The sequence below is a fragment of the Chlorocebus sabaeus genome, chromosome 6 (genome assembly GCF_047675955.1).
Source record: "Chlorocebus sabaeus isolate Y175 chromosome 6, mChlSab1.0.hap1, whole genome shotgun sequence".
Lineage (NCBI taxonomy): Eukaryota > Metazoa > Chordata > Mammalia > Primates > Cercopithecidae > Chlorocebus > Chlorocebus sabaeus.
In genome coordinates this window covers 60,509,113-60,530,147 of record NC_132909.1, presented here as the reverse complement: position 1 = coordinate 60,530,147, position 21,035 = coordinate 60,509,113, and the positions used below count along the sequence as shown (strand labels likewise).

Below are 21,035 nucleotides of genomic sequence, written 5' to 3'. Positions count from 1 at the left end.
TGGAGGGGGCGGGGCCTGCGCCGGTGGGGTGGGCGGGGGAGGAGGCGCGGCCTAGTGCCCGAGTGGGGGCCGTTGGTTGGTGCGCGGCTGAGGGGTGTGGCGCGAGCAGCGCCGTTGGTTGGCCGGCGGCGGGCCGGGATGGGCATGGCCCTGCTGCTGTGCCTGGTGGGCGTGACGGCGGCGCTGGCCCACGGCTGTCTGCACTGCCACAGCAAGTTCTCCGAGAAGTTCTCCTTCTACCGCCACCATGTGAACCTCAAGTCCTGGTGGGTGGGCGACATCCCCGTGTCAGGGGCGCTGCTCACCGACTGGAGCGACGACACGATGAAGGAGCTGCACCTGGCCATCCCCGCCGAGATCAGTGAGTGCCGGAGCCCAGCCCAGTCCCGACTCCCCCCCCAGCGAGACGCCCGGGCAGGCCAGTCACCTGGCTGCTTCTCCTGCCCGCAGCCCGGGAGAAGCTGGACCAAGTGGCGACAGCGGTGTACCAGAGAATGGATCAGCTGTACCAGGGGAAGATGTACTTCCCGGGTAAGGGGCGCGAAACCCAGGCGGGGCCCGCCCACCCCAGGACACCCCGCCCACCGTCTGAGCCTGACCTTCTCCTGCCTGGACTCCTCAGGGTATTTCCCCAACGAGCTGCGAAACATCTTCCGGGAGCAGGTGCGCCTCATCCAGAACGCCATCATTGAAAGTGAGCAAATAAGGCTTCAGGGGAGGGAGGTGTTGCCCAGAGCCTCGGAGACCCACGGGGCTTGGCTGAGGCTGGAGCGATGTGAACAGGGCACCTGGCACCGGGCAGCTGGGGAGGAGGGCAGCTCCCCAGGGAGGGACCCAGCCCAGCCCCTGAAGGATCAATGCCATCACCCCGCGGGACCTCCCCTAAGTAGCCCCCAGAGGCGCTGGGAGTATCGCCACGCCCTCCCCTGAAGTTTGCTCCATCCCACGCTGGGGGTCACCTTGGGGACCCCTTCTCTCTGGGCCATGGACACACATACATGAAAACCAGGTGAGCCTGGGCCCCAGTGGCAAGGGACAGGCCCCGAGGCTTTGACGGATTGGGAGGAGGCAGGACTGGGGACAAGGCTGGGCCTGGTAAGACTGCACTGTCCTGCCTTCCCACAGGTCGCCTCGACTGTCAGCGCCACTGTGGTAAGCCAGGCTCTGTCCGGGCTGAGGGGCGCGCTGGCAGCAGCTCAGGGCCCTGGAGGCCGAGGGGAGCCCTGGCGGCTGTGGTGTGTTTCAGGCATCTTCCAGTACGAGACCATCTCCTGCAACAACTGCACAGACTCGCACGTCGCCTGCTTTGGCTATAACTGCGAGTAAGGCTCAGGCATCACACCCACCCGTGCCAGGGCCCTGCTGTCCCTGGGGTCCCAGGCTTTCCTTGGAGGGGGTTCCCCACCTTCCACCTGGCCCTTCTCATCGGGGTAGGGTGGGTTCGGGGGTTCAGGGGCGCACCACTTCCAAGCCCACGTCCCGTAGGTCCTCGGAGCAGTGGGAGTCAGCTGTCCAGGGCCTGCTGAACTACATGTGAGTGGGGTCTTGGGGCGGCAGCAAGCTCACCTGGGCCTGGGAGGGAACACTGGCCGTGGCCACTCGGCCTCCTGAGTCCAAACCCACTGTCCTTGTAGAAATAACTGGCACAAGTAAGTCCCCTCCTCAAACCGACACAGGCAGTGTGCGTGTGTGAGCACCTCGTGGGTGAGTATGTGTGGGGCACAGGCTGGCTCCCTCAGCTCCCACGTCCAAGCCAGCTCTGCGCAGGAGGTGGCCGCAGTCCCTTTCACCCTCAAAGGTCTCTGATCCTTAGCGGGAGGGGGGCATCCTGCCTAAAGGGTCCCCATAGGGTCTGGTTCCACCGCTGCCCCAGGTCTGTGGTCAGAGCCTGGGAGGGTTCCCTGCGATGGTTAGGGGTGCCCCATGGAGGAGCTGACTGCCCCATATTGCCTTTCAGACAGGACGTGAGCATGAGGTAAGGCTGCCTTGACCTGACCTTCAGGGGAAGGGAGTAAAGGAAGGGGGGGAACTGGGGGTCCTCTAGGTCAGTGGGGGTACTGCAGGTGGGGCTCTCCCTATACCTGGGACACCTGCTGGATGTCACCTCTGCAACCACACCCATGTGGTGGTTTCATGAACAAACTACGCTCCTCCTCCTTCTCCTGGCCTGGGACATACAGAGCCACCCCAGCCTTGTGAGTGACCTAGAGAAGGGAGGCCTCGGGAGAAGGGGTGCTCCTAAGCACTGTGTGCCACGGCCCCCACACCCTTCTGAAATCCCAGGCACGCGGGTGTCGTGAATGTGGCCACACATAGGACCACACATCCCAGCGGGGAGGAGAGGCCTGGGGCCCCCCAGCAAAGACCCCCAGGGAGGGAGGCAGGGGGTGGGGGACATGGAGAGCTGAGGCAGCCTCGTCTCCCCACAGCCTGGTATCGCCGGCCTTCAGGTGTCTGGAGCCCCCACACCTGGCCAACCTGACCTTGGAAGATGCTGCCGAGTGTCTCAAGCAGCCCTGACAGCAGCCGGGCCTGCCCCAGCGCAACGTGGGGCCAGGACTCAGCTGGACAGCCCCCGCCTGTCCCTCTGGAGCTGGGCTGCTGCTGCCTCAGGACCCCCCCTCCAACCCCAGACAGAGCCTGAGCTGGCCAGGGCCGGGAGGGCGGGAGGGAGGGAGCGGGGGTGGGCCGTGTACAGCGTCAGCGCCTGGGCAGGTCTGCGGAGCTGCGAGACTGATGATTAAAGTCCCTGATGTTTCTCTTTGCAGAAGAGTTCTTGTCGGAGCAGGGGGAAGCCCCTGGGGGCTGGAGGTGGACTTCTGGGGAGCCCTGAAAGTCCCAGACAGAGCAGGGCAGGTCCTGGCCTCAGGTCCGCAGCCATGGGGGCCGACTTGGAGCCACTCACAGGGCCTCAGGGAGTGTCCCCGGACTCCTAGATGTGGGGCCGTGGCCCACCTGAGCACACACGGGTAGGCTTGCACAAGCCCACAGAGTGCCTGGGTTCTTCCACCCAAAGCGAGGCCACAGTATGGTCGAGACCAGGGCCAGCACTAGTGCGTTTAGGTGTTGGGGTCACTCACATCGGACCCGAGCCAAGGAACGCAGGAACTGTGGCTGTCTCTAGTCATCTCTGTGGCAGCAACAGGTGTGGCATGATGGCCAGAGCCGGGGCCACGACTGCCTGACCAGTCCTGAGACACAGGAGGGAGGGACTCGTGTTCCATCTGTGCAGTGGTGCCGTTCCAAGTCCCACTCTCACTCGGGCGACATCAGCCCGGTGGTCTCCTCGCTTTCTGCCCGTCTCCTCACTTCCTCGAGTGTCCCTTTGCTCCGGCATTGGGGCGGCTGCAGGACACTGGTGAGAACACCCCTGAGCACACTGACGCTGCCAGCATGGGCCCCACGCACTGTTCCGCGGCCGCCTCAGGCTTCCATCACAGGAGGGGCACACGGGCACATTCGCTGTCAGGAACGGCGTGTGGGAAGGTGGCCGAGTGCCTCCCAGGCTCCGTGGGACATGGGAGCCATACGCGTGTCAGGGGAGAACGTGGTAGTGGCCACTGAGGACAGCATCTGGAGTGGTGGCGCCGGGTCCTGGCTGTGAAGGATGCTTCCTTGGAGGCCGGCGAGCGTATTTAACAGGAAAGAGGCTCGCGGCAGGTGCTTTCAAGGCACGGTTTTCTATAAAGGACGCTGGTGTGGGCCGGGGCTGGGGTCCCGTCTGTGCTGCTCTGCGCCCCCTGCCACCAAATGCCTGCCACCACGGCCGCGTCTTGGGTTAGAGTTGGCAGGGGCTTCACTGACCCAGTGTCACCTTGCTCGAGGCTCCCATCTTCAAGGTGTAAGGCTGGTGTAAAAGGAGGCAAATTCACCCAGGGGCGGGGTGGCTGCTCTTCCGCAGTTCTCAATTCTGGATCTGTCCCTGCCCTGAGGGGCTCCTGCGGAAGGGGAGGGAGAGCGGGCACCTGCTCCCCTGCACAGCCCTGGGGGGAGATGCTGGGAACCGAGGCCTCCAGGGGGTGGGGGATTCCCTGGCCTGTGCCTGCCCGAGCCCCAGGCCTGGATGGTGCTGGGGACGGAGGCCACCTCCCAAGGGCCCGTGAGCTGAGGCGCAGAGGCTCCAACCCCGCAGCGCCGCGTGACCAGGTCAGGCAGAAGACCCCGTGTGGAAATGCCTGTTTCACAACTTTATTGGATCATCTTGACACAAAATCATGGCAGCAGCGTGATATGTCTCTTCTTTATACGGGAATGTCGACAGCAAATAAACTCTTATGTAACACATCATATAATTTCAAATCCTAGAATCACTGCACGGGATTCTGTAATAGATTACATGCTAAAGTGACAGTTTTCATCAAAAGGAAAAGATAAAATGTCATTATCTCTGAGGAAGGGTCAGTCCTGTGCCCACACTGGCCACGGGGATTGAGCGGAGGCCCCTTGCCCTGCCTGGTGGGGGCTCTTCCAGGTCCTGCCCAAGGGCACTGGGCACACTCCTTCAACACAGGAGAGCAGCCCGGGTCGGGAGCTTCCAGGCCCTGCCCAGGCCTTCCTAACAGTGCTGGGAAGGACGGGGGGAGACCTTGGTGCGCACAGTGGCGAGCAAGGGACGCGACCGCACCCCCACCCCAAACCTAAGCCCGTCGAGCTGCACTTCTGCTGACCAGGAAGAATGGTGGCAGAGGCCTCCTCCCGCCCGGTCCATGGCTCTGACGGCAACCTCTCTTTGGCGTCCCTGGCCCCTCCCTGCCCACAGCCTGGCTGGCGCGTGGCCTGGGATCCCAGGGCCAGCCACAGCCCACGAGCACACTGATGATGGACAACGCCCAGCAAACCCGCTTTCCCACTGTGGGCCTGGGACAGAAAACCTTGGCGACAGCGGCCCTTCCTTGCCTTTCCCCGGACGCCACTGTCAGGACCTTTGGGACAAAAGCAGGTGACCTCAGAGAAGGCCACGTCAGCCCCACCCTGTCCACCAAGTGCCCCTCATGTGGTGCCCGTTGGGCCCTGGCCCAGGACAGGAGCCCCTGAAGCCACATTCAAGGACTCGGCCTCCAGCGCAGGGCAGGCACAGGCCAGGTAGGGGTGCCCTTGCTGGTCTGGGGACGTGAAGGGGACTTCTTGCCAAAGAGAGTGGGAAGAGTCACAGTAAAAAAGGACGGTCGGATAATTCAACGCAACGTACGACCTCGGACGTCTACACGGTGGGCGACAACATGGAGTTAAATTAACACTCAGGCTTTCGTACAGTACACACGACCGAGGAGAGGCGAGACACGTCAGGGCTGTGGTCCCCGGGTGGGCGGGGCTCGCAGGCAGCTCTCAACACTTGGCCAGCGTCGCCTTCATCTCTTCTAACAAGTTGCTCAGCAGCGTGGAGTCACTGCACTTCCCGTCGACTGAGACAGAGTTCTCCCCCTGTGTAAGGAAAAAGATTGGGAATTTTTTTTTTTTTTTTTGAGAGGGAGTCTCGCGCTGTCGCCCAGACTGGAGTGCAGTGGCCAGATCTCAGCTCACTGCAAGCTCCACCTCCCGGGTTTGCGCCATTCTCCCGTCTCAGCCTCCTGAGTAGCTGGGACTACAGACGCCGCCACCTCGCCCAGCTAGTTTTTTGTATTTTTTAGTAGAGACGGGGTTTCACTGTGTTAGCCAGGATGGTCTCGATCTCCTGACCTCGTGATCCGCCCGTCTCGGCCTCCCAAAGTGCTGGGATTACAGGCTTGAGCCACCACGCCCGGCCAAAGATTGGTATTTTTAAAAGTGTGTGCAGAGGCCAGGCACGGTGGCTCACACCTGTAATCCCAGCATTTTGGGAGGCCAAGGTGGGTGGATCACCTGAGGTCAGGAGTTGGAAACCAACCTGGTCAATACGGTGAAACCCTGTCCCTACTAAAAATACAAAAAACAGACCAGGCGCGGTGGCTCATGCCTGTAATCCCAGGACTTGGAGAGGCCGAGGCGGACAGATCACGAGGTCAGGAGATCGAGACCATACTGGCTAACACGGTGAAACCCTGCCTATACTAAAAATACAAAAAAAATTAGCTGGGCGTGGTGGCGGGCTCCTGAAGTCCCAGCTACTCGGGAGGCTGAGGCAGGAGAATGGTGTAAACCCGGGAGGTGGACCTTGCAGTGAGCTGAGATCGCACCACTGCACTCCAGCCTGGCAGAGTCTCACTCTGTCTCAAAAAAAAAAAAAAAAAATCGCCAGGCATGGTGGCAGATGACTGTGACCCCAGCTACTTGGGAGGCCGAAGCAGGCGATTTGCTTGAACTTGAACCCAAGAGGCAGAGATTGCATGTGAGCTGGGATTGTTCCACCACACTCCAGCCTGGGCAACAAGAGCAAACCTCTGTCTCAAAAATAAATAAATAAAAGTACATGCAAGTCAGGCCGGGTGGCTCACGCCTGTGGTCCCAGCTATGCAGGAGGCTGAGGCAGGAGGATCCTGTGCAGAGCGGGGCTGGGGTGGGAGGATCCTATGCTGGGAGCTGGGGCGGGAGGATCCTATGCGGGGGGCTGAGGTGGGAGGATCCTATGTGGGGGTGCTGGGGCGGGAGGATCCTATGCGGGGGGGGCTGGGGCGGGAGGATCCTATGCGGGGGGGCTGGGGTGGGAGGATCCTATGTGGGAGGCTGAGGCGGGAGGATTCTATGCAGAGGGGGGCTGGGGCGGGAGGATCCTATGCGGGGGGGCTGGGGTGGGAGGATCCTATGTGGGAGGCTGAGGCGGGAGGATTCTATGCAGAGGGGGGCTGGGGCGGGAGGATCCTATGCTGGAGGCTGGGGCGGGAGGATCCTATGTGGGAAGCTGAGGCGGGAGGATTCTATGCAGAGGGGGGCTGGGGCGGGAGGATCCTATGCTGGAGGCTGGGGCGGGAGGATCCTATGTGGGAGGCTGAGGCGGGAGGATTCTATGCGGAGCGGGGCTGGGGCGGGAGGATCCTATGGGGGGGGGGGGCTGGGGCGGGAGGATCCTATGTGTGGGGTTAGGGTTGGAGGATCCTATGTGGGGGCGCTGGGGCGGGAGGATCCTACGCGGAGGGGCACTGGGGCGGGAGGATCCTATGTGGGGGGCTGGGGCAGGAGGATCCTATGTGGGAGAGCTGAGGTGGGAGGATCCTATGTGGGGGGTGGGGGGTGGGGGCTGGGGCGGGAGGATCCTATGCGGGGGAGCTGAGGCGGGAGGATCCGATGCGGGGGGCTGGGGTGGGAGGATCCTATGTGAGGGGCTGGGGTGGGAGGATCCTATGCGGGGGAGCTGAGGCGGGAGGATCCGATGCGGGGGGCTGGGGTGGGAGGATCCTATGTGAGGGGCTGGGGTGGGAGGATCCTATGCGGGGGGCTGAGGTGGGAGGATCCTATGTGAGGGGCTGGGGTGGGAGGATCCTATGTGAGGGGCTGGGGTGGGAGGATCCTATGCGGGGGGCTGAGGTGGGAGGATCCTATGTGAGGGGCTGGGGTGGGAGGATCCTATGCGGGGGAGCTGAGGCGGGAGGATCCGATGCGGGGGGCTGAGGTGGGAGGATCCTATGTGAGGGGCTGGGGTGGGAGGATCCTATGCAGGGGAGCTGAGGTGGGAGGATCCTATGCGGGGGGCTGAGGCGGGAGGATCCTATGTGGGAGAATGAAGCAGGAGCATCACTTGAGCCCAGGAGGTTGAAGCTGCAGTGAGCCGTGTTTGTACCACTGCACTCCAGCCTGGGCAATACAGCGAGATCCTACCTCAAAAACATAAAAAAAAAAAACCACCCACTATGTGCAAATACTGCCTCGCAGCTATATGTGTTGACCTTTTAATTTTGCGAATTTCCTAATTATTAAAACACAAAACGGGAAGGGCTCGGGTGAGGGAGTGGCCCATGGCACCCGTGGGAGGGGCTCCGGCCTACACAGAAGTGGGAGCTGACACCTGAGGGCCCCAAGGCAGCCAGAGGCAGCTGGGGACAAAGACCAGAATCCGAAAAGCTCCTGAGCTGGCAGTGAGTTGAGCAGTCTGTCCTTCCGCCCTCCTGCCACTGGGCCCCCGAAGCAACTGTGGAAGAAGCCAGCGGAGTGGGGTAACCAGAGCCCCAGCGAGGGAGGTGCGTGGAAAAGCAGCGGCTCAGGATCTGCTGGGCCCGCCCCTCGAAGCGGAGCCCGCCCCAAAGAGCAGCCCAAGCAGAGTCCAGAGGCCACGGCCGGGTCCCGCCAGGCCAGGGACAAGAGGCAGCACTGAGAGGACAGAGGCTGGGTAGGTGGCGGTGCACTTGGGGCCACAGTCCCCAGAAGGCAGGAGGCACCTGCAGCTGAGACCTGACCACCCACGTCCTCCACAGAATGGAACAAGGCCCAGAAGCTCACAGGACTCCAAGGAAAAACCGGGAGAATCCACTCATACGGAGAGGCCCTTGGCAGACCCCAGTGCCAAGACCCCAGCCCCAGGGCACCAATGCCAAGGCACTAATGGCAAGGCTGTCAGTAAACCCCAATGCCAAGATCACATCACCCAGATGCCAACACCAAGGCACCAATGCCAAGGCCATTGGCAGACACCAACACCAAGGCACCAACACCCAGACCCTAATGCTGAGGCACCAATGCCAAGACCCCAGCGCCAAGACCCCAGCACCAAGGCCATGAGCAAACACCAATGCCAAGACACCAACACCCAGACCCCAACACCAAGACCCCAATGCCCAGACCCCAATGCCAAGACCCCACCACCCAGACCCCAACACTGAGACCCCACTGGCCAGACCCCAACACCAAGACCCCACCGGCCAGACCCCAACACCGAGACCCCACCGGCCAGACCCCACCGCCCAGATCCCAACACCCAGACCCCAACACCGAGACCCCACCGGCCAGACCCCACCGCCCAGATCCCAACACCCAGACCCCAACACCGAGACCCCACCAGCCAGACCCCACCGCCCAGATCCCAACACCCAGACCCCAACACCGAGACCCCACCGGCCAGACCCCACCGCCCAGATCCCAACACCGAGACCCCACCGGCCAGACCCCACCGCCCAGATCCCAACACCCAGACCCCAACACCGAGACCCCACCGGCCAGACCCCACCGCCCAGATCCCAACACCCAGACCCCAACACCGAGACCCCACCGGCCAGACCCCACCGCCCAGATCCCAACACCCAGACCCCAACACCGAGACCCCACCGGCCAGACCCCAACACCCAGACCCCAACACCGAGACCCCACCAGCCAGACCCCACCGGCCAGACCCCAACACCCAGACCCCACCGCCCAGACCCCACTGCCCAGACCCCAACACCCAGACCCCAATGTTCAGACCCCAATGTTCAGACCCCAACACCCAGATCCCAACACCCAGATCCCAACACCCAGACCCTAACACCAAGACCCCAATGTTCAGACCCCAACACCCAGACCCCAACACCCAGACCCCAACACCCAGACCCCAATGTTCAGACCCCAACACCCAGACCCCAACACCCAGACCCTAACACCCAGACCCCAACACCCAGACCGTAACACCAAGACCCCAATGTTCAGACCCCAACACCCAGACCCCAACACCCAGACCCCAACACCCAGACCCTAACACCAAGACCCCAATGTTCAGACCCCAACACCCAGACCCCAACACCCAGACCCCAACACCCAGACCCTAACACCCAGACCCCAACACCCAGACCCCAACACCCAGACCCTAACACCCAGACCCCAACACCCAGACCCCAACACCCAGACCCCAATGTTCAGACCCCAATGTTCAGACCCCAACACCCAGACCCCAACACCCAGACCCCAACACCCAGACCCTAACACCAAGACCCCAATGTTCAGACCCCAACACCCAGACCCTAACACCCAGACCCCAACACCCAGACCCCAATGTTCAGACCCCAATGTTCAGACCCCAACACCCAGATCCCAACACCCAGATCACAACACCCAGACCCTAACACCAAGACCCCAATGTTCAGACCCCAACACCCAGACCCCAACACCCAGACCCCAACACCCAGACCCCAATGTTCAGACCCCAACACCCAGACCCCAACACCCAGACCCTAACACCCAGACCCCAACACCCAGACCGTAACACCAAGACCCCAATGTTCAGACCCCAACACCCAGACCCCAACACCCAGACCCCAACACCCAGACCCTAACACCAAGACCCCAACGTTCAGACCCCAACACCCAGACCCCAACACCCAGACCCCAACACCCAGACCCTAACACCCAGACCCCAACACCCAGACCCCAACACCCAGACCCTAACACCCAGACCCCAACACCCAGACCCCAACACCCAGACCCCAATGTTCAGACCCCAACACCCAGACCCTAACACCCAGACCCCAACACCCAGACCCCAACACCCAGACCCTAACACCAAGACCCCAATGTTCAGACCCCAACACCCAGACCCTAACACCCAGACCCTAACACCCAGACCCCAACACCCAGACCCTAACACCCAGACCCCAATGTTCAGACCCCAACACCCAGACCCTAACACCCAGACCCCAACACCCAGACCCCAATGTTCAGACCCCAACACCCAGACCCCAACACCCAGACCCTAACACCCAGACCCCAACACCCAGACCCTAACACCAAGACCCCAATGTTCAGACCCCAACACCCAGACCCTAACACCCAGACCCCAATGTTCAGACCCCAACACCCAGACCCCAACACCCAGACCCCAACACCCAGACCCTAACACCCAGACCCCAATGTTCAGACCCCAATGTTCAGACCCCAACACCCAGATCCCAACACCCAGATCACAACACCCAGACCCTAACACCAAGACCCCAATGTTCAGACCCCAACACCCAGACCCCAACACCCAGACCCCAATGTTCAGACCCCAACACCCAGACCCCAACACCCAGACCCTAACACCCAGACCCCAACACCCAGACCGTAACACCAAGACCCCAATGTTCAGACCCCAACACCCAGACCCCAACACCCAGACCCCAACACCCAGACCCTAACACCAAGACCCCAATGTTCAGACCCCAACACCCAGACCCCAACACCCAGACCCCAACACCCAGACCCTAACACCCAGACCCCAACACCCAGACCCCAACACCCAGACCCTAACACCCAGACCCCAACACCCAGACCCCAACACCCAGACCCCAATGTTCAGACCCCAACACCCAGACCCTAACACCCAGACCCCAACACCCAGACCCCAACACCCAGACCCTAACACCAAGACCCCAATGTTCAGACCCCAACACCCAGACCCTAACACCCAGACCCTAACACCCAGACCCCAACACCCAGACCCCAACACCCAGACCCTAACACCCAGACCCCAATGTTCAGACCCCAACACCCAGACCCTAACACCCAGACCCCAACACCCAGACCCCAACACCCAGACCCTAACACCAAGACCCCAATGTTCAGACCCCAACACCCAGACCCTAACACCAAGACCCCAATGTTCAGACCCCAACACCCAGACCCTAACACCCAGACCCCAACACCCAGACCCCAACACCCAGACCCCAACACCCAGACCCCAACACCCAGACCCTAACACCCAGACCCCAACACCCAGACCCCAACACCCAGACCCCAATGTTCAGACCCCAACACCCAGACCCCAACACCCAGACCCCAACACCCAGACCCTAACACCCAGACCCCAACACCCAGACCCCAACACCCAGACCCTAACACCCAGACCCCAATGTTCAGACCCCAACACCCAGACCCCAACACCCAGACCCTAACACCCAGACCCCAATGTTCAGACCCCAACACCCAGACCCCAACACCCAGACCCCAACACCCAGACCCTAACACCCAGACCCCAACACCCAGACCCCAACACCCAGACCCTAACACCCAGACCCCAATGTTCAGACCCCAACACCCAGACCCCAACACCCAGACCCTAACACCCAGACCCCAATGTTCAGACCCCAACACCCAGACCCCAACACCCAGACCCTAACACCCAGACCCCAACGTTCAGACCCCAACACCCAGACCCCAACACCCAGACCCTAACACCCAGACCCCAATGTTCAGACCCCAACACCCAGACCCCAACACCCAGACCCTAACACCCAGACCCCAACACCCAGACCCCAACACCCAGACCCCAATGTTCAGACCCCAACACCCAGACCCCAACACCCAGACCCCAACACCCAGACCCTAACACCCAGACCCCAACACCCAGACCCCAACACCCAGACCCTAACACCCAGACCCCAATGTTCAGACCCCAACACCCAGACCCCAACACCCAGACCCCAACACCCAGACCCTAACACCCAGACCCCAATGTTCAGACCCCAACACCCAGACCCCAACACCCAGACCCCAACACCCAGACCCTAACACCCAGACCCCAATGTTCAGACCCCAACACCCAGACCCCAACACCCAGACCCCAACACCCAGACCCTAACACCCAGACCCCAACACCCAGACCCCAACACCCAGACCCTAACACCCAGACCCCAATGTTCAGACCCCAACACCCAGACCCCAACACCCAGACCCTAACACCCAGACCCCAATGTTCAGACCCCAACACCCAGACCCCAACACCCAGACCCTAACACCCAGACCCCAACGTTCAGACCCCAACACCCAGACCCCAACACCCAGACCCTAACACCCAGACCCCAATGTTCAGACCCCAACACCCAGACCCCAACACCCAGACCCTAACACCCAGACCCCAACACCCAGACCCCAACACCCAGACCCCAATGTTCAGACCCCAACACCCAGACCCCAACACCCAGACCCCAACACCCAGACCCTAACACCCAGACCCCAACACCCAGACCCCAACACCCAGACCCTAACACCCAGACCCCAATGTTCAGACCCCAACACCCAGACCCCAACACCCAGACCCCAACACCCAGACCCTAACACCCAGACCCCAATGTTCAGACCCCAACACCCAGACCCCAACACCCAGACCCCAACACCCAGACCCTAACACCCAGACCCCAATGTTCAGACCCCAACACCCAGACCCCAACACCCAGACCCCAACACCCAGACCCTAACACCCAGACCCCAACACCCAGACCCCAACACCCAGACCCTAACACCCAGACCCCAATGTTCAGACCCCAACACCCAGACCCCAACACCCAGACCCTAACACCCAGACCCCAATGTTCAGACCCCAACACCCAGACCCCAACACCCAGACCCTAACACCCAGACCCCAATGTTCAGACCCCAACACCCAGACCCCAACACCCAGACCCTAACACCCAGACCCCAATGTTCAGACCCCAACACCCAGACCCCAACACCCAGACCCCAACACCCAGACCCTAACACCCAGACCCCAACACCCAGACCCCAACACCCAGACCCTAACACCCAGACCCCAATGTTCAGACCCCAACACCCAGACCCCAACACCCAGACCCTAACACCCAGACCCCAATGTTCAGACCCCAACACCCAGACCCCAACACCCAGACCCCAACACCCAGACCCTAACACCCAGACCCCAATGTTCAGACCCCAACACCCAGACCCCAACACCCAGACCCCAACACCCAGACCCCAACACCCAGACCCCAACACCCAGACCCTAACACCCAGACCCTAACACCCAGACTCTAACACCCAGACCCCAACACCCAGACCCTAACACCCAGACCCCAACACCCAGACCCTAACACCCAGACCCCAATGTTCAGACCCCAACACCCAGACCCCAACACCCAGACCCCAACACCCAGACCCTAACACCCAGACCCCAACACCCAGACCCCAACACCCAGACCCTAACACCCAGACCCCAACGTTCAGACCCCAACACCCAGACCCCAACACCCAGACCCCAACACCCAGACCCTAACACCCAGACCCCAACACCCAGACCCCAACACCCAGACCCTAACACCCAGACCCCAACACCCAGACCCTAACACCCAGACCCCAACACCCAGACCCTAACACCCAGACCCCAACACCCAGACCCCAACACCCAGACCCCAACACCCAGACCCCAACACCCAGACCCTAACACCCAGACCCTAACACCCAGACCCTAACACCCAGACCCCAACACCCAGACCCTAACACCCAGACCCCAACACCCAGACCCCAACACCCAGACCCCAACACCCAGACCCCAACACCCAGACCCCAACACCCAGACCCTAACACCCAGACCCTAACACCCAGACCCTAACACCCAGACCCCAACACCCAGACCCTAACACCCAGACCCCAACACCCAGACCCTAACACCCAGACCCCAATGTTCAGACCCCAACACCCAGACCCCAACACCCAGACCCTAACACCCAGACCCCAATGTTCAGACCCCAACACCCAGACCCCAACACCCAGACCCCAACACCCAGACCCTAACACCCAGACCCCAATGTTCAGACCCCAACACCCAGACCCCAACACCCAGACCCCAACACCCAGACCCCAACACCCAGACCCTAACACCCAGACCCTAACACCCAGACCCCAACACCCAGACCCCAACACCCAGACCCCAACACCCAGACCCTAACACCCAGACCCCAATGTTCAGACCCCAACACCCAGACCCCAACACCCAGACCCCAACACCCAGACCCTAACACCCAGACCCCAACACCCAGACCCCAACACCCAGACCCTAACACCCAGACCCCAACGTTCAGACCCCAACACCCAGACCCCAACACCCAGACCCCAACACCCAGACCCTAACACCCAGACCCCAACACCCAGACCCCAACACCCAGACCCTAACACCCAGACCCCAACGTTCAGACCCCAACACCCAGACCCCAACACCCAGACCCCAACACCCAGACCCTAACACCCAGACCCCAACACCCAGACCCCAACACCCAGACCCTAACACCCAGACCCCAACACCCAGACCCCAACACCCAGACCCTAACACCCAGACCCCAACGTTCAGACCCCAATGCTGAGGCACCAATGCCAAGGCCACTGGCAGAAACCAACATCAAGACCCCAACCCACAGACCCCAAGCCAAGGCCGTCGGCACACCAAGGTGGACGGACACTAGGACTCTCCGACACAAGCTTTCTGTCTTCTTTTTTGGAGTCTCGCTCTATTGCCCAGGCTGGAGTGCAGTGGCATAATCAGGGCTCACCGCAGCCTTGAACTCCTGGGCTCAAGAGATCCTCCCACCCCAGCCTCCCGAGTAGCAGGGACTAGAGGCTTGCTGTACTGATTTCTTAGTACTGGCTAATTTTTTAAATTTTTTGTAGTCCTGGGGTCTTGCCATGTTCCCAGGCTGATCTCGACCTCCAGGGCTCAAGCGATCCTCCTGTCTCAGCCTCTCGAGTAGCAGGGACCACAGTCACATGCCACCATGCCCAGCTGGCCTAAGCTTTAAAGTAGCTCTTAGGAAAACACTCCAACAGATCACCAGGGCATCAGCAAAGACATGGAAGATACAAGAAGAGCCCAGTGGGAATTTCAGACCTGAAAAACAGACCCTCCCTGTGTGGGCTCAACGGCAGAACAGCCAGGACAAGGCAGAGTGGTGAGCTTGGCAGGAGAGCAACAGCCATGAACCCATCTGAACACAGCCTCGGGTCATGAGGGGCAGCAGCCCAGGCTGGGGAGGAAGAGCGCAACACCCAAAAAGGAGCAAACCAAATCAGCTCCCAGACGCCTCACGCCCATCAGAATGGCTGCTGTCAGCCGGGTGCAGTGGCTCATGCCTCTAATACCAGCACTTGGGGAGGCTGAGGCAGGCGGATCAGGAGTTCGAGACTAGCCTGACTAACATGGTGAAACGCTGGAAACCCTGTGTCTACTAAAAATACAAAAAAATTAGCCAGGCGAGGTGGTGCGTGCCTGTAATCCCAGCTACTTGGGAGGCTGAGACAGGAGAATCGCTTGAACCTGGGAGGCGGAGCTTGCAGTGAGCTGAGATTGCGCCACTGCACTCCAGCCTGGGCGACAGAGCAAAACTCCATCTCAAAGAAAAAAAAAAGAATGGCTGCTGTCAGCACAACGACGACAGGTGAAGAAATGGTGCCTCCTGCATGGCGGCAGATGGGATACACGGTGCGGCGCTGGGGAAGACAGTCTGGCAGCTCCTCAAAACCTCAAAACCTCAAACATGGAATTACCACAGGATCCAGCAATCACACTCCTGGGTGTATATTCAAAACAAACGGGCTCACTCCTGCAACGCCAGCACTCTGGGAGGCCGAGGCAGGCGGATCACCTGAGGTCAGGAGTTCCAGACCAGCCTGGCCAACCTGGCAAAACCCCGTCTCTACTAAAAATAGAAAAATTAGTCAGGCGAGGTGACGCGCACCTGTAATCCCAGCTACTCAGGAGGCTGAGGCAGGAGAATTGCTTGAACCCAGGAGGTGGAGGTTGTGGTGAGCCCGTGGCTCCACTGCACCCCAGCTTGGGCAACAGAGTAAGACTCTGTTTCCAAAACAAATACAAAAACAAAAACTAACACACAAAAACAAAAGTACCGAAGGCAGGGACTCAAACAGTTATTTGTTTAACAACAATGTTGACAGCAGCACAATTCACAAGAGCCAGAAGGTGGGAGCAGCAATGGATGAGGGGACACACAGCACGGTCCATCCGCACAAGAGAATACGATTCTGCCATGAAAATGAAGGGAATCCTGACAGAGGCTGCGACGTGGATGCACCTTGAGGACATGAGGCGGAATAAGAGCAGCCAGACACAGAAGGACACATCCCGTGTGGGTTCCACTCCTAGGCAGTCCCTAGAGTCATCAGATTCACCAAGACACAAAGTAGGGTACGGGGTGCCAGGGGCTGGGGAGGTGACGGGGAGTGAGTGTTTCATGGAAGGCCGTGAACCAGGAGAAAACTGGAATATTAGGAATGAAAAGAACAGCAATGACAGGTCGGATGCAGTGGCTCACGCCTGTAATCCCAGCACTCTGGGAGGCCGAGGCAGGTGGATCATGAGGTCAGGAGATCAAGACCATCCTGGCTAACATGGTGAAACCCCATCTCTACTAAAAATACAAAAAATTAGCCGGGCACGGTGGTGGGCGCCTGTAGTCCCAGCTACTTGGGAGGCTGAGGCAGGAGAATGGCGTGAACCCGGGAGGCGGAGCTTGCAGTGAGCCGAGATCGCGCCACTACACTCCAGCCTGGGCGACAGAGCAAGACCCTGTCTCAAATAAATAAATAAATAAATAAATAAAACAATGTGTGTATGCACGATCCCTGGACACCCACACATAAAAATACAAAGCAAGGGTATCAAAACCACAACAGACCTCTAGGAACTGAGGAATGCTGAGTAATGAACATGAGGAAGAAGGCGGAGAAGTGAAAGAAACACATGCAAACTGGAAATCCTCAGTATGCTTCCAGAGGGCACTGGAACCAAACCAGACATCAAGAAAAATTGGTTCTTTGAAAAGTGCAATAAAATGGACAAACCTCTACCCAGGAGAACCAGGAAAAAAGAGAGACAAACCGTGACCATCAGAACAGAAAGTGACCCAGGATCATCACAAGGAGCAGTGAAAACAATGGAGCAGCGAGACCGCGGCGTGCACCGCTCCGCACATCAGCTCAGTGACTCTGATGATTCCTTACGCTCGTTCTCTGAAAAGTACAAACTACCAAACTCATCCAAGGTGAGCGATAACTTGGGGATTCCTGTAACTGTTAACACAAAAAACTGCGGTTGTAGCTAAAAGCCTGCAGAAAAGGAACTCCCCAGGCCCGATGGTTTTCTGATGAATTCCGTACACACGTTTCTTTCGAAGGAAAAAATGCCACTCATCACACACAGGCTGTCCCAAAACAGAGAGGACACACTCTCCTGCGTGCCTGATGAGGTCACTGGATGACAAAACCAAAGGCGGTACCAGAAAAGAAAACTAAAAACCCAACTCCTCATATACAGACACAAAAGCCCTCAACAAAACAGTCACACACTGAGTTTGGCAGTCGACACACTGCGAAGACAACCACCCTGCAATACTCAGGAGAGGGAGGCCTGGAGCGGAGCGAGCGAGGAGTCATTCTGGAAGCTCAGCAGTGAGAGGTGGAGAGTCCGACCCTAGGACCTTGGCTGCCTTGTGCACAGGGGTGGGGTGGGGGGCAGGTGCAGTGGGAGTGGGGGCCCCCGGAGCCATGTGTCAGCCTGGGGTGAGCAGCACAGCAGGAGGCGGAAGCCCCGTCTTGCTGAGGGAAAGTCTGCGCTGCTGAGTGGGGCTGGCGCAGGTGAGGGGCTCACGGCTGCGGTGCTGCCATCACTGTCCTTGAGCCCTCGAAATCCCAAGGCTCACCCCTGGGGATGAAGGCCTGGGCATGACCCCAGGAGAGATGGGAGCCAGGGTATGTACAGCGACCTAAGGCTCACCTTTTTCACCAGGAGGCAGATGTGGTGGCCCTGGATGGAGCGGCTGTACATGGAGGCGCAGGAGTCCACTCGCTCCACAACTGCAACAGAGCGGGCAGCGTCAGGCCCCCATGGCTGCATGGTTGCAGCCCCACCCCCAGAGCAGGGGCCACCTTCCTGGGCTGCCCGTGGCCACAGCTTCAGGTCCGCAGGAGCAGGGTGTGGCCCTGGGAAGCCTGGGGTGTGGGGAATGCAGCCCCCGCGCCAGCTCCCAGGCCTCGGGGCCACCAGTCACCCAGGATCCCAAAGGGTGGGAGTTTGGGTGCGAGGGCCACAGACCCGGCTCCAAAAGGAAGGGACAGCCGCCACGCGTGTGAAAGCCCCTCACTCTCCTTACCAGAAAAATGGTGGTGAAAACAGATCTTCGCCAGAAGGTTCTGGAAGGACATCCGAATGCCATCGACTTTGACTGAGCTCATGCTCAAGTCCCCAGACTCCAGCAACTTGGCAAAGGCGTCACTGTGGGAGGGACAGGGAGGCTGACTCCGGTGGGGCCGGGTTCCTCAGGCTCCCTGGCACAGAAGCCGACAAAACTTGCCACACATGCCACCTCCTGCCTGTCTGGGCTGGGAGGTCTCGGGGGTCCTGGAAGATGCGGCTTATTTTCATGTGTGGAAGCCCTCACACCCAGAAACTGATAATGACTTGTTTTTAAAGAGGTCACAGAGGTCCTGAAGTCATGGGGTGGGCCCTCCTCTGACAAGCACGGATGTCCTGTAGGAAGGGACTAGCGGGACAGGCTAGGACGCAGGCACACAGAGGACAGCCTGCGACGACTCAGGGGGCAGGCGGTGCTGCACACCACGCCGTGCTGAGGAGAGGCCTCAGGAGCAGCCCGTGCTGCTAGCTCCTTGATCTCACTCCTCCAGCCTCCAGGACTGCCAGGAGCCAGGGCCTCTCTGGGTGACGCTGCCAGGCCTGTGGCTTCAACTACGCGGCCCCAGCTGGTGCAGACACCAGGCAGCCTGACCTGCACCAGCCACGAGCCAGGCCTCCAAATCCGTCTCTAAAGTCCTGCCCAGAAGCCTCAGTCCCCAGGGCACAGGTGTCTGTAAGGTCGAGGGAGGTGGAGGGGTGCGGGAGGCGGAGGGGTGCAGGAGGTGGGCGTGGCCGGGCCCCACCTGTAGCAGGGCGTGGTGGTCAGGTAGGAGCTGCAGCTGAAGTGCAGCCGGAAGTCCAGCTTCTCGTGGGTTGCGCCCTCGTCATTCTGCAGTGGAGGGAAGGTGGTGCAGCTGAGTGGGGAGTCAGGCCCAGGTCAGAGTTCCGGGCTCCGGGTTCCCCAGGCAGGTGGCCCACTTCCCCTAGGGACACCTGGACACCCACTGGAATGGGGCAGGAAGAGCCCCAGCCTGCAGAGTCGGCTCCCTGACGCCGAGTGGAGCCCCGCATACCTTGGCGATGAAGGACAGGGTTCCCTTGAGCTTCTGCGCCATGACGATGCTCTGGATGGTGAACACATACTGGGCTTCGTTGGAGACGCCTGGCGGGGAAGAGGGGGAGTGGGGCCTGAGACGCAGCTGGGGCTCAGCACGGGCGGGGCCCCTGGGTCTGTCCTCAGCCCCAACTCCTCGATGGCTGATTAGGAATCTGAGCTCAGCCCCCAAGGGAGCACCAGGGGACAGGAGCAGAAACAAGAGGCTAGTGGTGTCCCCAGTTTGGCCTGGACCTGGTCCCATCCCTGTTTCAGAGGACAGACTCGGCCACTGGAGCCGTGGAACCCAGGAAGGCCCCAGCCCCCAGCCCAGCCCTTGGGGCTCTAGCTAGGTCCATCTGAGGCCATCACACTTCTCAGAGAGCTGCAGCGAGACCCCGACACTGAGGAGGCACTAAGGTGCAGCCTGGGGACCAAGGGAACGTGAGGAAGAAGCAACAAGCACCAGTGGATCTGGGCAGCCACCAGCTGCCACCATGCTCCCACAATCCCCAGGAGAGGCCGTGAGTGGGGCAGGGCTCACCCGGGGGCAGCTGGAAAGGCACGGGGACGCCATCATGGACGGAAGAGCCCTGCGGCCGGGCCATCCTGGCATTGAGTGAGTCCAGCACGCTGAGCTCCATGCCCTTGAGGATGCTGCTGCTCCGGTTCTCCAGCACGATGGCCACGGTGACCTGACTGTCCTCCTGCAGACTGCCCCGGATGTCACAGGTCTGCAGGGCATGGCCAATGTTAGCAGGGCAGGCGGACCTGCCGCAGGGAACAGGCACAGCTGCCTGTCTCTCAGTGACCACAGAGGCAGCACAGGTCCCACGGGCACAGGAAGACACCGAGAGAGGCGACCCCCAGCTGCAGCCAGGCGCCTCCTGTGGTTGCTCTTGGAATGCATGGCGGGGGCCCTCCTGCCAGCTCAGGGCATGTCTCTAACCTTACCCAAGCCAGAGGCGCTGCCCAAGCAATGCCCTGCCAGGGATCACAGGCCCTGGGTACACCAACATCTGGGAGCTGTGGGGGCTGCCCCAGTTCTGTGCAATCCCATGCCAAAGAGCAAGGGCTGGCCCACCCTGCCCCGGGGAGCAGCTCACCATTTTAACATAGGAATTTTCAGCGAGGAGGGAGTAGCTGGACTCAGGCTGGAAAGAGAAAAGGCCCATCAGCCTCGGGGCCTCGAGCTCCGTCCTAACGAAGACTCCAGTGCAG

At 60.4% G+C, this 21,035-nt stretch overlaps 2 protein-coding genes across 4 annotated transcripts in view; one reads left to right on the top strand and one right to left on the bottom strand.

Moving 5' to 3' along the window:
- Nucleotides 1-24: 24 nt before the first annotated feature.
- On the top strand, nt 25-2,891 carry IZUMO4 (IZUMO family member 4). Of its 3 annotated transcripts, none has more exons than XM_007994706.3 (10): nt 25-361; nt 451-531; nt 623-694; nt 1,126-1,152; nt 1,247-1,322; nt 1,486-1,533; nt 1,635-1,649; nt 1,958-1,975; nt 2,181-2,195; nt 2,430-2,664. In XM_007994706.3, the coding sequence occupies exons 1-10, from the start codon at nt 139-141 to the stop codon at nt 2,518-2,520; spliced, it is 666 nt and encodes a 221-aa protein (XP_007992897.3). In that variant the 5' UTR covers nt 25-138; the 3' UTR covers nt 2,521-2,664. The 3 variants fall into 3 exon arrangements, with proteins under 3 accessions (XP_007992897.3, XP_007992901.3, XP_007992899.3); XM_007994710.3 differs by having other exon boundaries at nt 27-361; nt 2,142-2,195; XM_007994708.3 differs by lacking the exon at nt 2,181-2,195 and having other exon boundaries at nt 28-361; nt 2,430-2,891.
- Nucleotides 2,892-4,166: 1,275 nt separating this feature from the next.
- The window catches only part of AP3D1 (adaptor related protein complex 3 subunit delta 1), a 59,789-nt gene continuing 42,920 nt past the window's right edge, over nt 4,167-21,035 (bottom strand). Inside the window, exons 26-32 of the mRNA XM_073017149.1 lie at nt 20,921-20,968; nt 20,359-20,548; nt 19,795-19,883; nt 19,525-19,610; nt 18,741-18,862; nt 18,365-18,444; nt 4,167-5,421 (exon numbers count right to left, since the gene is read on the bottom strand). Of these exons, the coding sequence (XP_072873250.1) occupies nt 5,326-5,421; nt 18,365-18,444; nt 18,741-18,862; nt 19,525-19,610; nt 19,795-19,883; nt 20,359-20,548; nt 20,921-20,968 (711 nt within the window). The 3' untranslated portion in view covers nt 4,167-5,325. The remainder of the gene's footprint in view (nt 5,422-18,364; nt 18,445-18,740; nt 18,863-19,524; nt 19,611-19,794; nt 19,884-20,358; nt 20,549-20,920; nt 20,969-21,035) is intronic.